This window comes from Aythya marila (assembly GCF_965140915.1).
Source record: "Aythya marila genome assembly, chromosome: 5".
In the NCBI taxonomy this organism is placed as follows: domain Eukaryota; kingdom Metazoa; phylum Chordata; class Aves; order Anseriformes; family Anatidae; genus Aythya; species Aythya marila.
The window spans coordinates 7,247,552-7,261,042 of NC_139046.1; the positions used below are offsets into that span (position 1 = coordinate 7,247,552).

At 42.4% G+C, this 13,491-nt stretch overlaps 1 protein-coding gene across 6 annotated transcripts in view; it reads left to right on the forward strand.

Annotated features, from left to right (window-relative positions):
- The window catches only part of SYNE2 (spectrin repeat containing nuclear envelope protein 2), a 186,354-nt gene that overhangs the window by 9,692 nt on the left and 163,171 nt on the right, over positions 1-13,491 (forward strand). For all 6 annotated transcript variants that reach the window (XM_082762021.1, XM_082762025.1, XM_082762024.1 and 3 more), the window contains exon 2: positions 9,350-9,465. In XM_082762021.1, coding sequence (XP_082618147.1) covers positions 9,387-9,465 — 79 coding nt within the window. In that variant the 5' untranslated portion in view covers positions 9,350-9,386. The remainder of the gene's footprint in view (positions 1-9,349; positions 9,466-13,491) is intronic.

The following is a 13,491-nucleotide window of genomic DNA, read 5'->3' on the forward strand; positions in this document are numbered from 1 at the left end:
TGATGCAGCATTAGTTGGTCTTGAACCATAGCTGAGTCAGGGAAAAACTCCTCCACCACATTTTTTTCTTTGGCCATTGTATTTGTAAGCTAAAACGATCGACTTGTAGTCAAACCTGGATTCCTTACCGTGCTGTTCTTGGACTCTGATGTGATCCATTATTTCCCTGTGAGAGATTACAGTACGTAGGGCAGCACCATCCTTTGTTCGTGGTCACGGCCGAGGAACAGTCACATCGAGGCCTCCTGCAGCTCGTAAGCCTCAGCAGGTCCCATGGCAAGTGCCGGATGGAGCGTGCCCACCATGCTAGCTAACGGCGTGGGTAGGAAGAGGTGTGTATGCACTGGATGCACTTCCCAGGTCCAGATCCCAGGCCACGTGGTGTTTCTCACGTTATTTTTACAATAACCCTTCCCCACAGCCCTCTTATCTGCAGGAGGTGGCCTTTGAGCTTCGGTACGGGCAGCCCGTGGAGCGGCAGGGAAGTGCATGACCGTGCCCTGCTTTGGAAAAGCTTTTTCCTTTGGGCTGTGTGGCAGCAGCAGCAACGCACCACACGGCTGGCATGGCTTTTTGCACCTAGTTGGACACTTTGGGGCAGTGCACAGCTAGGTTTGGGTTGGGGCGTGCTTTTGGGCTGTGACTTAGGGATTGAATTGTCATCCTAGCCCGTGACTGTAGCGAAGGCGTGCAGTCACCATGGTATTTTTGGCTTCCTACGTAGCAGTGTGCTGGGCATGGCATTGGCCTGATGAGCCCTTTCCGAGCCCCATCAATCTCTCTTTTTTCACGAACAGTTGTGACTTTGAGTTCTAAGCAGTTCTTGTTTTTATTAATGATGCAGAAAACTTGGAAACCAGTTAAAAATTCACGTTTTCGTCAACTTTTTAAAGCATGCTTCAGCCTTGCATTTCCACTTGGGAACAGATAAATGTGAGACAGGCTCTTGTTCTGAGTGCAAGCAAATTCATAAAATTTGACCCACGGAGGTGCATGATGCATGTGTGAACAAGGCTGAGCTCTGTTAATAAAAGCATTTGTGTGTGTGTTAACAACAGCGTGGAGTTAATGCCATCTTCAAACTGTGTAATTGTACCAGGATGACTGATATATTGCCACCCACAAAAAACAGAAAAGGTCAGGAAAGACACTTCTCTAACCGCGTTTGGAAATTGATTAATGCAATGAGAAGCTCCATTGTGCTTCTGTAGCAGGAAGTGTTACAGATGTGTAAATCAAAGACAAACCAGCAACATTTGCTGGCCTTAAAAAGTGGTGTTGCTTTTGTATACTCATGCGCTTGTCCTGGCACATTTTCAAGATTATAAATAGATCACTGGGAAGTCCCTGGATAAGAAAAATGCGCTCTTGCTGGTTGTCATAAATAAACTAATAAGAAATGTCTTGGTCTTTCAGCTCTTACTGTTTGGAGGAGTCCTTACTTGTGCATGTAACTTCAGTGTGTCGGTTCACATGAGTTAAGCCTATTTCCATGGCAGTGGGGTGTAGTTCTGTGTCTGTCTCTGTATTTCCTGCAGATCCGATGTTTCTGGGCTTGTTGTTTTTCTGAGCAGAGTTGTTCAGCCATTTCCAAACTTTTTCTTTTTTGATTCCTTCATCTCTTGCTACTGAGAGCTTAGCAACACCCGTGACTAGACTGGTTTCAGCATTGTCCCAGGCAGTCCAGGGTGTCTCTAATGCCACTTCTTAAAGGACTGGCTGATACCCATCTAACGGCAGTAGGGTATTATGTGGGATCAGAAAGCTATAGCCTCTTTTCCCTATCACCTTGAAAGTCGTGGAAACCTAATGGAAGACCACTTTTTTCCTCCAGAAAAGCCCAGAGAATGTTCCACTGGATGATGACAAATCTTTTCAGTGGTGCCCAGCGACTGGACAAGAGGCAATGGGCACAAACTGGAGCACAGGAAATTCCTGATCAAAATGAGGGGGCACTTCTTTGCTGTGAGCGTGACAGAGCACTGCCACAGGTTGCCCAGAGAGGCTGTGCAGTCTCCTTCCCTGGAGATATTCAAAACCCACCCGGATGCCATCCTGTGCAATGTCCTCTAGGTGCTCTTGCTGGGCAGGGGGTTTGGACCAGATGATCTCCAGAGGTCCCTTCCAACCTCAGCCATTCCCTCATTCAGTGTTTCTGTGATTTATTTTTCTGTGAGAGTGTATTCAGCTCCTTGAGTAGCAGAAATCAGGACAGATCCATCAACGGTGGTGTTCTGATTTTTTCCTACCTGAGGATCTGGCTTTGAAGAGAAGGGATCAGTGTGTTTGCAGGTGATCCCGTTCCAGCTGTGGACATGTATGCAATCTGAGGCCACCCACAAGAGCAACATTTGGAAGCAATTTAAATGTGAAAGGGATGAACTTTGCTTTGGACTTTCAGCAAAGAGAGTGTTTTAGAGGAAAGATACTGGAAAATGCAGGCACCCCCAGCCCCAAACCTGGTACTTAAAAATGGTGAAACCATTGAGGACGTTGGGTAGGAAGCGTGGCTGTTGAACTTCAGTGCTGTGGGAAGTGCTCTGACTTAAGAGCAGTAGGAATATATTGGAAGTGAGGGGAAAATAACAAAGTGTAAAAACAAAACAACCAAACGAAGTGGGGGAGAAAAAAAAAAGCAACCACACACACACAAAAACACGACCCCAACCCCAACTTGATCAAAGAGGTTTTCTCTGATAATTCTTCAACTCATATTATCATGATTTGGATCCCAACAATTTGTCTTTAAGGAGACTGCAACAGACTTACAGAAGGATTGCTTGCCAAAAGAAGGTCCAGCAGCACTTTGCAAGGCTCAGGACTTGCAGTTTTGAGCGTTACTGCTTCTCTCTGAATGCAAAATAAACTTAAGGCCTTAGTTAATAAGGAAAAGGGTCTTTGGTCAGCCTGCATTGTGGAGCTCTACTTCCTTTGGGCCCGTTCACTGAAGATAAAAATCTGCTGGTTGAGTCATGACGTTGGCTCGACTGAAGACATGAGTAATAATAATCTGTTGCTAGGAGCAGCCTCCAGTTTACATCGAGAGGCCTCTATGGAGGGAAAGGCTTTGGAGTCCCGCAGTAGGTCATAAATAATCAGTGGCACTTCAAAGAAGGAAAAGTAAAAACAAGCGGTTCGAGATGCCATGCAAAGACGACTGGAATTCCTCTTGCAACACCGATGGAGAACACGTAGCCAGCATAACTGGGGAAATTGAGGGCACGTGTCTGCAAAGGCAAAAACATCGAGGTAGGGACTTACTGGTGGTGGGCTGTAATGCTCACCAGCCTCTAGACAGGCTTGTTTGCAGAATAGCTGCTGCCTTCAGCTCTAAGGAGTGCGCTTGTGATGAGCTAAAGTCATGCAAGGGGATTTGAAGTTTGGCTCGTAAGAAGGACTCTGAGGGTACAGCTGTGCAGCAGGCTGCAGCGCATAGAGGGACGTGCAGGATGTGGCTGAAACTCTCTGTGGACGTGGGGCAGTGTGGACTAGGTTATCTTGCTTCCTTGTTAGCGTGCACTACTGGTTTTTGTGTTTTCAGAATTAATGAAATGTGCATTTGTATTTTAACTGTAGTTGCAGACATTGTTTTGAAAACAGCAGCAGTTTCGCTGTAGAGGATTGCTCTGCTAAACTGCTATTTTATTAAAATATGGTGAACTCCTACTGTATCCTGTGATTGGAGTAACTGAAGGATGAAATCTGTAATCCACACTGATCCAAACTGAAACATAAAGGCTATGAAATCCTTGCTAGTGAATCTACCAAAATCCATCTGAAGCGTTTTCCCCTCTTCTGGGACAAGCATGGTTTTAGAAAGACTGATTAAGAAGAACATCTCTTAAGTCTCATTGGGACTCACTGGAGACATGGTGTATAAATCAGCATTGTCTATTCTCATGATGATCTCTGGAATTTAAGGCTGAGATATGATTATTTTCAGGTTAATTTCTTGAGATTTCCAGTCTGGTACCTCCTGGTAGGCTTCTTTGTCTCTCTGTCAGTGTGTCTATGTCTGTGTGTTAATACCCATTATATTTTTTTAATTGGCTTAATAATTTCAGCTGAATTTGAGAAACGAAGAGAGATTCCAAGGAAGTTAGGTTGAAATTAACGTGCTATGACTGTGCTGATCCAATTTCCAACAGTGTTCACAGGTGTCCACTGTGAAAGCAGCTGGAGAGGTAGGGGAAGAAGTTCCCTACCCAAACCCACTAGTGGAAAGCCTGGGTTTGAGTCTTGTAAGTGTCCTTGCCATGGGGAAAGCTTTTGTTGACAATTGAACCATCTGAACTGCAGGTTGAGCTCAGGTGGTCAAGAAGTTGCTCCTTTGGAAAACCCCAGTTAAAAGGTTTTCCTCTGAGTAGGACATTTGTAACGCTCCTTTCTTGCGTGACTGCTCGTGTGTCCGAGACTGGAGGAGCTCACACAACAGCTAAAGAGCAATTCATTTAAAGTTAATCAACAAGAAACAAATCAATTGGAAACGAGGTCCCTGCATTCCTGGAGCTGTCTCTCTGGCTCTGTGCTATTCACAGTTTATTTCATGGACTATCCCAAGGTGTAAGCACTTAAACACTTTCCTGTATTAACACCAGACTCTTCAGAAAGATGGAAAGACGAGGGCATTCTCTTCACCTTTTGGTTTTATCTCCCTGAAAAGTCATGTTTTCATTTGAAAGCATGCACTTTGTTTTCAGCACTATGGATACGTATATTTCAGAGTTATTTGGTATTTCATGGGACTGAAGGATTTGGTTTAGCTCTGCAGGTTCATCGAATTGTTATAAAACAATATAATCAACTAAAATATGAAGTAGAAAAGGTGATAGTTTGTAAAGCCTATGAAAAATGTTCCTAGGCATTTTTACCAATATTTTACAGTTTTAAACTCTTTGGAGGTGGATGTGATATAGTTACACTTAACATGCTTTATTTGAATGAATTTCTGGGCGGGCGGGCAAAGGGACTAGCGTATTGTCCCCATGTAATCCCGTCTCAGACAATCTGCCCCTTGTACCTTTTAAAGAATATTAATCCTTGCATGTATGTCCTCTAGCAGTGTGTTCGTTTCCCTTCCAAAGCAGCTGTGGAGTCTTCTGCTGGGGCAGGGCAGGAATCGGAGGCAGGGTAAAATGTGTGTGCTGTTTTAGACGGTGAAAGGATGGTTTCAGGGCAGTGAAAGCTCTGTAGCTTTATAACTTGCACTGAGGATTTGTTGAGTGGATTTTTATGTTTAAAAAAAATAAGATGGTGTAAGTGTATTCTGTTCGCTGGATAAAGAGGGAGGTCTTCATTTGTCCTTAAAACAGAACAGGAGCATATGCTTTTTTTCCCATTTATGTGTATTCTATGATCATGTGCCATAATTTACTTGAAAGGAACCTCTGGAAGTCATCTGGTCCAACATCCCCTGCTCAATGCATTAATGCTTTAAACTTAAAATAGTTTCTTCTTTAAAACCTGAAAACTTTATTAACTTTTACCAATTTAATGTCCAGAGATCTGAACTAATATTGGGGCCCTATCACATTAAGTTCCATACGAGGACATAAAAGGATGTAAAATCTACTATGTGGTTGCTGTAGCTGGCAAGGGGTGAGGACAGAGGAGAAATGGTCACAGAAACGTTAAAACTACATAATTTTTTTTTCTGAAACTTCCATCAGTGCTGTTCATGGCTCTTGAAAATTCCTCTATGATAATAGGAAAAGATGCATGGCAGATCCCATTCCTTTTCTCTGGACTATTCTCCAAATGACTTCAATAGTATGCAAGGCAGGTGAACATGATTTGGCTCTGCCTATGTCACCATCTCAGACCTGGATGCATTAAACATGTGTTTTTGCCATTGGTGATTATGTGCTGCACTGCATGCCGTTAAAAGAAAACCCTTAAGCAGTGTTTACTTGAAAATAAGGTTAAAAATGGGAATAAACTTGTGTTAAAGAGAAAGAGAACGTGTTGTAACTGATACTGAGTGCATGCTCCAGAGCTGCAGGGGCTGGTTCACGGTTTTGGGACTTGCTTCTAGTTTATGCTGATGTGTCAGTGTCTGTGCTTCTAGTCCTATCGCTCTTCCTTTACATGGGCACCCAATCTGAGTTATAACCTTATGTGGAGGTTTTGCCCAGCGGGGCAGCCAAGCTCCACCACAGACGTCCTCTCACTCCCCCTCCTCAAAGGGAAAGGGGGAGAAAATACGATGGAAGAGGTTCAAGGGTTGAGATAAAGATAAGGGAGATTGATCACCAGCTCTTGTCACGGGCAAAAAAGACTCAGCATAGGGAGATTAATGTAATTTATTGCCTATTACTAACAAGCTAGAGCAGTGAGAAACTAAAAACAAACTGAAGACCTTTCTCCCATCCATCTTCCACCTCCTCCCCCAGAATGGGGAATAGGGGCTGCAGTCCGTCCCTGATGCTTCGTCTCTGCTGCTCCTTCATGGTCTCTCCCTGCCCCTGCTCCACATGGGGTCCCTCCCATAGGATGCCGTCCTTCCTGAACTCTTCAAGAACTGCTCCCACACGGCTCCGTCCCACGGGGTCCATCCCCCAGGAGCAAACTGCTCCAGCACGGGTCCCCCACAGGCGGCAGCTCCCCCCAGACCCCCTGCTCCTGCGTGGGCTCCTCTCCATGGGCTGCAGCTCCGGCCCGGGGCCTGCTCCTGCGGGGGCTCTCCATGGGCCGCAGCCTCCTCCAGGCCACATCCACCTGCTCCACCGGGGGCTCCTCCACCCATGGGGGGACTGCAGCGTGGAGATCTGCTCCATGTGGGACCCATGGGTGCAGGGGGACAGCCTGCTCCACCAGGGGCCTCTCCACAGGCCGCAGGGGAACTGCTACTGCTCTGTGCAGCATTGGGTCCCTTTTGGAGCTGGCTGAAAGTGACCCGTATCTAACATGGGGCAGCTTCTGGATTCTTGTCACAGAAGCCACCCCTGCAGCCCCCCGCAACCAAAACCTTGCCACATAAACCCAGAACACCTTAGGTCCAAATTCAGTCAAGCTCATTGCTTTCACATGTGGATTCATTGTTGCCCTGTATTATCTATTTCTTATATATCTCTGAAGGTGATCTATGTCACTGGAAGGTTCGAGGCACAGGGAATGCAGGTAACTGCCTGTGCCCTGGGAGCAAACAGCAACAGGTCTGCTGGTGTTGTTTGGATTTTGCTTACATACCCCCCATTTGGCTCTTTCTGCTTCCTTAGTAGCCTTCCAGGTGGCAATCACAAAATCAAATTCAAGACATACCATGATAACCACAAAATACTAGGGCTGCCTGACATTTTGCATTTTTAGAATTTGGTTTTGTGTTGCTTGATCTTGAGAGGAAAAGGAAGGAGTTTCCCAGGAAAGATTGCATAGCCTTGGGCATAGGCAGTGCTGCTGGGGGAACCGGATTCTTGTCCAACACCTACCCTTGAGTTCCTGTGAGATGCTTGCTCTGACACTTACCCCCCAACTTCTATCAATGGCAACCGACTGTGTTTTTTTCTGGTTGTCTCACTTGAAACTCATAGCTTGGGAACAGAAGGCTTCTGAGAGATCTCCATGACTGCAAGTACCAGTGTCCTTTCATAAAAGCAACCACTTCATGCTGTCCATTTCTGAACAATTCCAGTCTTAAAATCATGTAAGGCCTTTGTGGCAGTTGCATGTGTTGGGAGCCTTTGTTAGAACCCAGTATTTAATAATCTTCTTCTGATTTCCATCCTAACCTCAAGGCATGATTTATTTATACCGTTTTGTTCTTGTGCCTGCCAGAAATTAAGAAGTCCTTTACCTCCACTTCTTGCTAGGATCAGCAAGCCAAACTCTTCTAAACTACTTTTCCCTTTTCTCTGATTATCTGGATAGCTCCTGTATTTACCTACCCCAGCTAGATCTCCCCTTTCGGGTATCTAGTGGCTTGAATTTTACTCTTAAGTTAGTGATGACTTGCAGAAACGGTGTATCCACAGTTGGAATCAGTATTTGTACATATGAAATAGTATCTATTTCACTGGAAAACCGGAGCCAAAGTAGCAATTTTTTTCCCCTTTATTCTCTCTGTACCTTTGCTTGTCATTGATAAAGTGTGGGCAATAACCCCTGATTCAGTAGGTGCTGTAAACGTGAATTGACTGCTGTTTGTGAAGTGTGCAGATACTGTGGTGATGAATGCCACAGAGCATCTTGTGAGGAACTTAACAATCCTGTCATCAAAGCAGCTTTTGAATAAAGCACAAGGACGTGCATTGTTCAGGAAGAGGAAAACAAAGCATTGAATAGCTCCTCATTAAATGAGTGGTCTTCCTTCTGTGCAGGGAGTGAGGAAAAGTAGTACACAGTGGAGTAACCAGAGACTGCATCGTGATTCATATATGCACAAGGGACTGAATGAAAATTTCACTGGCATTCTTTAATGTTGTATTTCTTTGCTCATCTATTCACACTCTGTATTTTGATGTATGAATGAATTGCTAGCATCTGGTGTATTAATCCTAGTTCTTCTGAAGGAAAGGGTACAGGTTTCTAGGTAACAAAGCTTGCTTAAGTCGAGTACTTATTTGATTTTCAGCTTTATTAATTTTTGAACTTGTTTAAAGTTCTTCATAAAAAAAGAGCCTCTAGTTCAGTATCCTGCAGTGGCAAATTGAACAATATTACTACTGCAGGAGCAGAAATAGTGTTATGCTTTTAAGAAAGTCAGGGCATATCATTCACACAAATTGCATTGGAGATAGGGAATGTATCGAGGAAGAGGAAAATAGAGGAGCTACAAAAAAGACTTCTTCATAGGGGATGAGAAGTAACAAAAGTCCCAGGTAGAATCAGCAGTTGTGATTCTCCACTTATGTTAACTGCTGCTTTTTCACTTCAACTGAATCTGCAGATTCTGCTTTTTTTTTTTCTTTTTTTTCCATTCTGCAACAATCATCTGGGCAGGAAGAAAAGTACAAAGATTTGAAGAAAACCTTGGAGGTTTGTCAGCAGCAAATCTGCTGAAGGCACTGTGTGCCTGTTTCAATCTGGCTTTCTTAAAGAAAGAGACAGAGTTTGAATTCTCCTAATCATAGTGCTTTTGTTTTGATGGCTAGGTGCACTTAAGTCTGTGGTTTGTGCTGTGAAGTACTGCTGGCCCCCATCAAAAATAAAGTGAGCAAGCCAAGGGACAAAAACTTTTATTCATGTAGTAGGAACATTACAACACTTTATTACATGTGAGCTACAGAAACCAAGGGAAGAAAAGCCCAAACAAAACTCATGTCTCTGTGCATGCCTTGTCTTTGATATCAGCAATTTTACTGTAAAACTGTAGTGGTTAATTAATCTATTTATTTATTTATTTAAATTTCAGTTTGGAAATTGAGTGAAGAATCTCCATAGGATTTAATATGGCATCAATGAAGTCATCTCCCTCAACAGAGGAGCAGGCTTCCTCCGAAATAGATGATCTCCATCTGTCGCTGCAAGGTAGGTTACTGTAGTTTCCTGTGCCATTTTAATGTGAGTTTTTGGTAAAACCTGTGACCATGCACAGGTTGAGGGAAATTCTGAGAAACCTGTTAAAATATAAAACTAGTGTTATGATCGGTGTAATTTGTTCTTGTCAGTGTTTCTTTTCTGATGTTCCTGTTTGGTGAAAAACATTTCAACTCAGAAATGAAAGATTACAGCTCTCGTAGTACTTTCTCATGGTATTTGCAGAGCTGTTGCCTTTTTTGGTGCAGATGTTCTGACTGGTTCTTATGCTTTGTTACTCAGAATACATGTTACTGTAAACTGTTTTCAAGGGAATTGCCAGCATGAAAACATTTGTGGTATTTGATTAGTTTCCTTGTTTTCAATTTGCTGACAATTAGTTGGTTGCACTGAGCTGTCTTAATGAGGCTATTAACTACAGTACTATTTTGTTTCATTTCTTTTTGTTTTATTTTTTTTTCAACCTTATTACTTTATCACATACACATGTAGAAAGATAGCTTGTGGCCAAAACAAGCAGAAAATTTTTGTGGCTTCTAAACAAATTTCTTACAGGTCAAAGTCTTTCATCATTCATCCTTATTTGCAATGAGCTGTATCTTGTTTTCACTTGCTTTCACTTATTGACTGAGTGAAGCAAGCATTCGTGTAGTGATTTTTAATTGTTCTGTTTTAATGGCAGCTACCTGTACAGTTAAGAGCTAATCAGTGCATTAGAGCTGGCCTATCACATAGTCTTTCTGCATTTTCCTTAATCTTCTGTTTAATTTTATTCTATAAGAATTTCCTGGGAAGACTGATTTTGCTCTGAACGTACTCATGAAAATATTCATGGTCTGTTCAATAGTCTAGGCAGCAGGATGATAACTGCTGGAAAGCCTGTTTTCAATGTGTTTAAAGCCTGGTTATTTTAGGATGGATGGGCTAAGTCATGTTTCCACAGAGCTATTTCCTTTTAGATCACTTTCAATGAAATGACTATAGTGCCTAGTTGAGAGTAAATATGCTTAAGACAGATGGTGCAAAAGAATATTCTTACAAGTCACTTGCAATCCATATTTGCACTAATATTGTCATTGAAGCCATGTGTTTTGATGAGTGAGTGTTAACAGTGGTCTAAAGCCAAATGTCTTTAATGGTGAATTTTCTTCCACTTGTTTTAGTGTTATGTTTTCTGAAAAGCATGCAAAAACTCCTAGCAGGAGCTAGTCTGGCTGTAGCACCAAACACAGACAGACGCACATGTCCTGTGCCTGTCAAACTCGGCTTTTGGTAGTCATGAAATGTGTTTGGGAAACACTGTCCAGTTTTAAGGCAGCAGATAACAAATTAGTTACTTGGGATTTAAGACAAAAGTTTTATTTTGAAATTATTATGTTTTCTGAAAAGTCAGATAGGTAGGGTGAAAGTAGTGTTTTTTGATCAATATCTAAATTAAAAGAGCCCTGCTTGTTAAAATTGAAATGACTAAATAATACTTCTGTGCTGTAATAATTTGAGCTCCTAGATTATGCTGACATGAACACAGTGCAAATCTGGAGCCAAGCTGTTTGTGCTTGGATGCTGGAGAGATACCTTATAAGTGACATAAGCAATTTTTCTAATTACTGAAGATGCAACAAACGGTGCAGACACATCTGTATTGAGCAGTGATGCTGTAGCATGTGTCTGGGTCAAACAGGCAAATGGAAGTGCAGCTGTGATGAAGCACATAAAACATGTTCCCTGACACGATGTACAGAAACCATTAGTAAACCTACCTGCAGATCTATAGTAGAAAAGATGAAATATTAATAGGGTCACTCAATGAAAAGCTGGTTTTGTTTGTTTATTTGTTTGTGGTGTTTTTTTTTTTTTTTTTTTTTTTTTTTTTTTTTTTTTTTTGTGATAAGAATCATGGGATTAGATTTGTAAAGCAGACAGACTTTGATTACTGTAAATCGTCAGGTTCACCAGGACAAATGTTAGAGAAATGTCAGATTCATTGAAAGGCTGCTCTTATCTTGAAAAGCAGCTCACTTTGTGGGTGATTAAAGATGTTTGTAATACTGGTTATGGTCTGCTTCTCAAGCTGTTAGGTTATAGCTTGAGAGTATATTCATTGTTATATAATAGCATAACTGGAGTTATGTGTAAATAGTTGACACAGGAGAAAAAAGTAGGCATGAGATTTAGTCTGGATTGCTCTTATTTTATTCCACATTTAAGGTCTTCAATCTTCTATTATTTCTGAATGGCGTCTAGTTACCGTGTTACCATGTTTGTCTGGCACATTCAGTGGGTCTTGTCCTAATTAACCCTTCAGTTTGGTAATTGTGAAGTTACATGCCTAAAAAATGTAACAAAATGGTTAGCTTTTTTTCCTGATGTATGTAAAACCAAACACTTTGTTTAGATAAGATTTTACTGTGATTTAGGTCAAAATCTTCTGTGGGGAGACCTGTGCACTTTTGGGAAGAAAAGGAAGGAAAGGGAGGAAGAACCACCACCTTAAAATAATAAAGAGGTTACTTCTTAGTAGATCTAATTATTTTACAAAGCCTATTAAATTAATGCCAGTGGCTTAAAATTGTACAAACCTGCTTTAGTGGGATTTCTGTTAGTGGGTTTTCAGGTAGAAGAGCGTTCAAGGATGAACATTCACTTTTCTTAATAGTGTACAATAAAGAAAGTCACTGGAACAGAAGTAAAAATGCAATTTTGTTCTTAATGCATCTTTCCAGCTAAATATTTAAGGAGATGTAATGAAGCTTTAAAAACAGGAAGAAAATAGGTGAAGAAATTATAGCAATATGGTTTCTAATGTTCCCAACTCCAGACTTTTTCAAATGATGGTAGTTGCAAAATTATGAGGCTGAAGTAAGAGCAGCAAGAGTATAAACCTTTATATATGTATCTTTTAAGATTTATATGTAGCTCTTTTTTCCACTTTTCAAGATGATCTCAACAGCCAGAACAGAAACAATTACCCCCCCTTCCTCCTTGCCAAGAAAACTGAAATTGCATGATGTCAGGACTAGGGCTTCTTTTTCTTTCTGTTCTTTGTTTCCTTCCCTTTTTCATAGATAATCAAATGAAATTAGAATGAGATCAATATAATTTGTGCCCTTTCCTCCAGTACCTTTCAGCTTTCTCCCGGTTTTTGGTTGCAGCAGAACTTAGGGCAGCTGCAAAGCTGTTTTGTGTCCTTTCACAGCCACCTAACGGTGCAGGCAAAAAGCTTGGAGCTGGACCCGCTCTGGGTGCTTTCTGTGGGGTAATATTTAAGGGAAGGATTGCTCCTGCCAGGTAGGCTGCAAATGTTTTGGTGAACAGAGGATGCTTTCCAGAGGGATGCTGTTTTGTGGCATGTCTTTGGAACCTGAAGCCACGTTTTTTGTGGATACTGAGGGAGCAGGCAGGAGCTCAGGGGCTCGCTGACCATGAGCACAGGAGTAGTGCAGGAGTCCTGTCCTGTGTCTCCTTCTATAACTTCCCCCAAAGAGGTGTCCAGCCTGGTGCTCGGCCTTCTGTAAATGGAAAAGGCACAGTTGGGGTTCAAAATAGTTTTCAGCTACCTGAAATGAGGAGGCACCTCTCCTTTGGTAAGGCCAAGGGGCTTTTGGCATTTTGAGAGCTGTTGGAGAAGTTTCACTGCTTGCTGACGAGCGTGAGCGTGGGGCTGCAGCGAGGGGACGGTGCAGCCACTCATGGGTGAGTGGCTACATCAGAAACTGAGCAGGTTTGTTCTGCTCTGGAGCAGGAGATATTTTTTGCCTTCAGGATTTAAATCTCTTTACCTTGGGGACGATGCAACCTTCACCTTCCCTTCCATGCATGAATCCTTTCCCTTTCCTGCCTGGGACAGCAGACTCTAGGTGTGGCGTTTTCCACTGAGCCTGTGCAGAATGTTGTTTTCCATTTTCTTTGCACACTTGCTGAGCTAATTCAGACACAAGAGTGTGTGTTTTAGCTCTCAGAGTCTGGGGCATGCACTTGCTTGACTGTTTGATTAATTGCAGGGGTCTTAATTTTTGG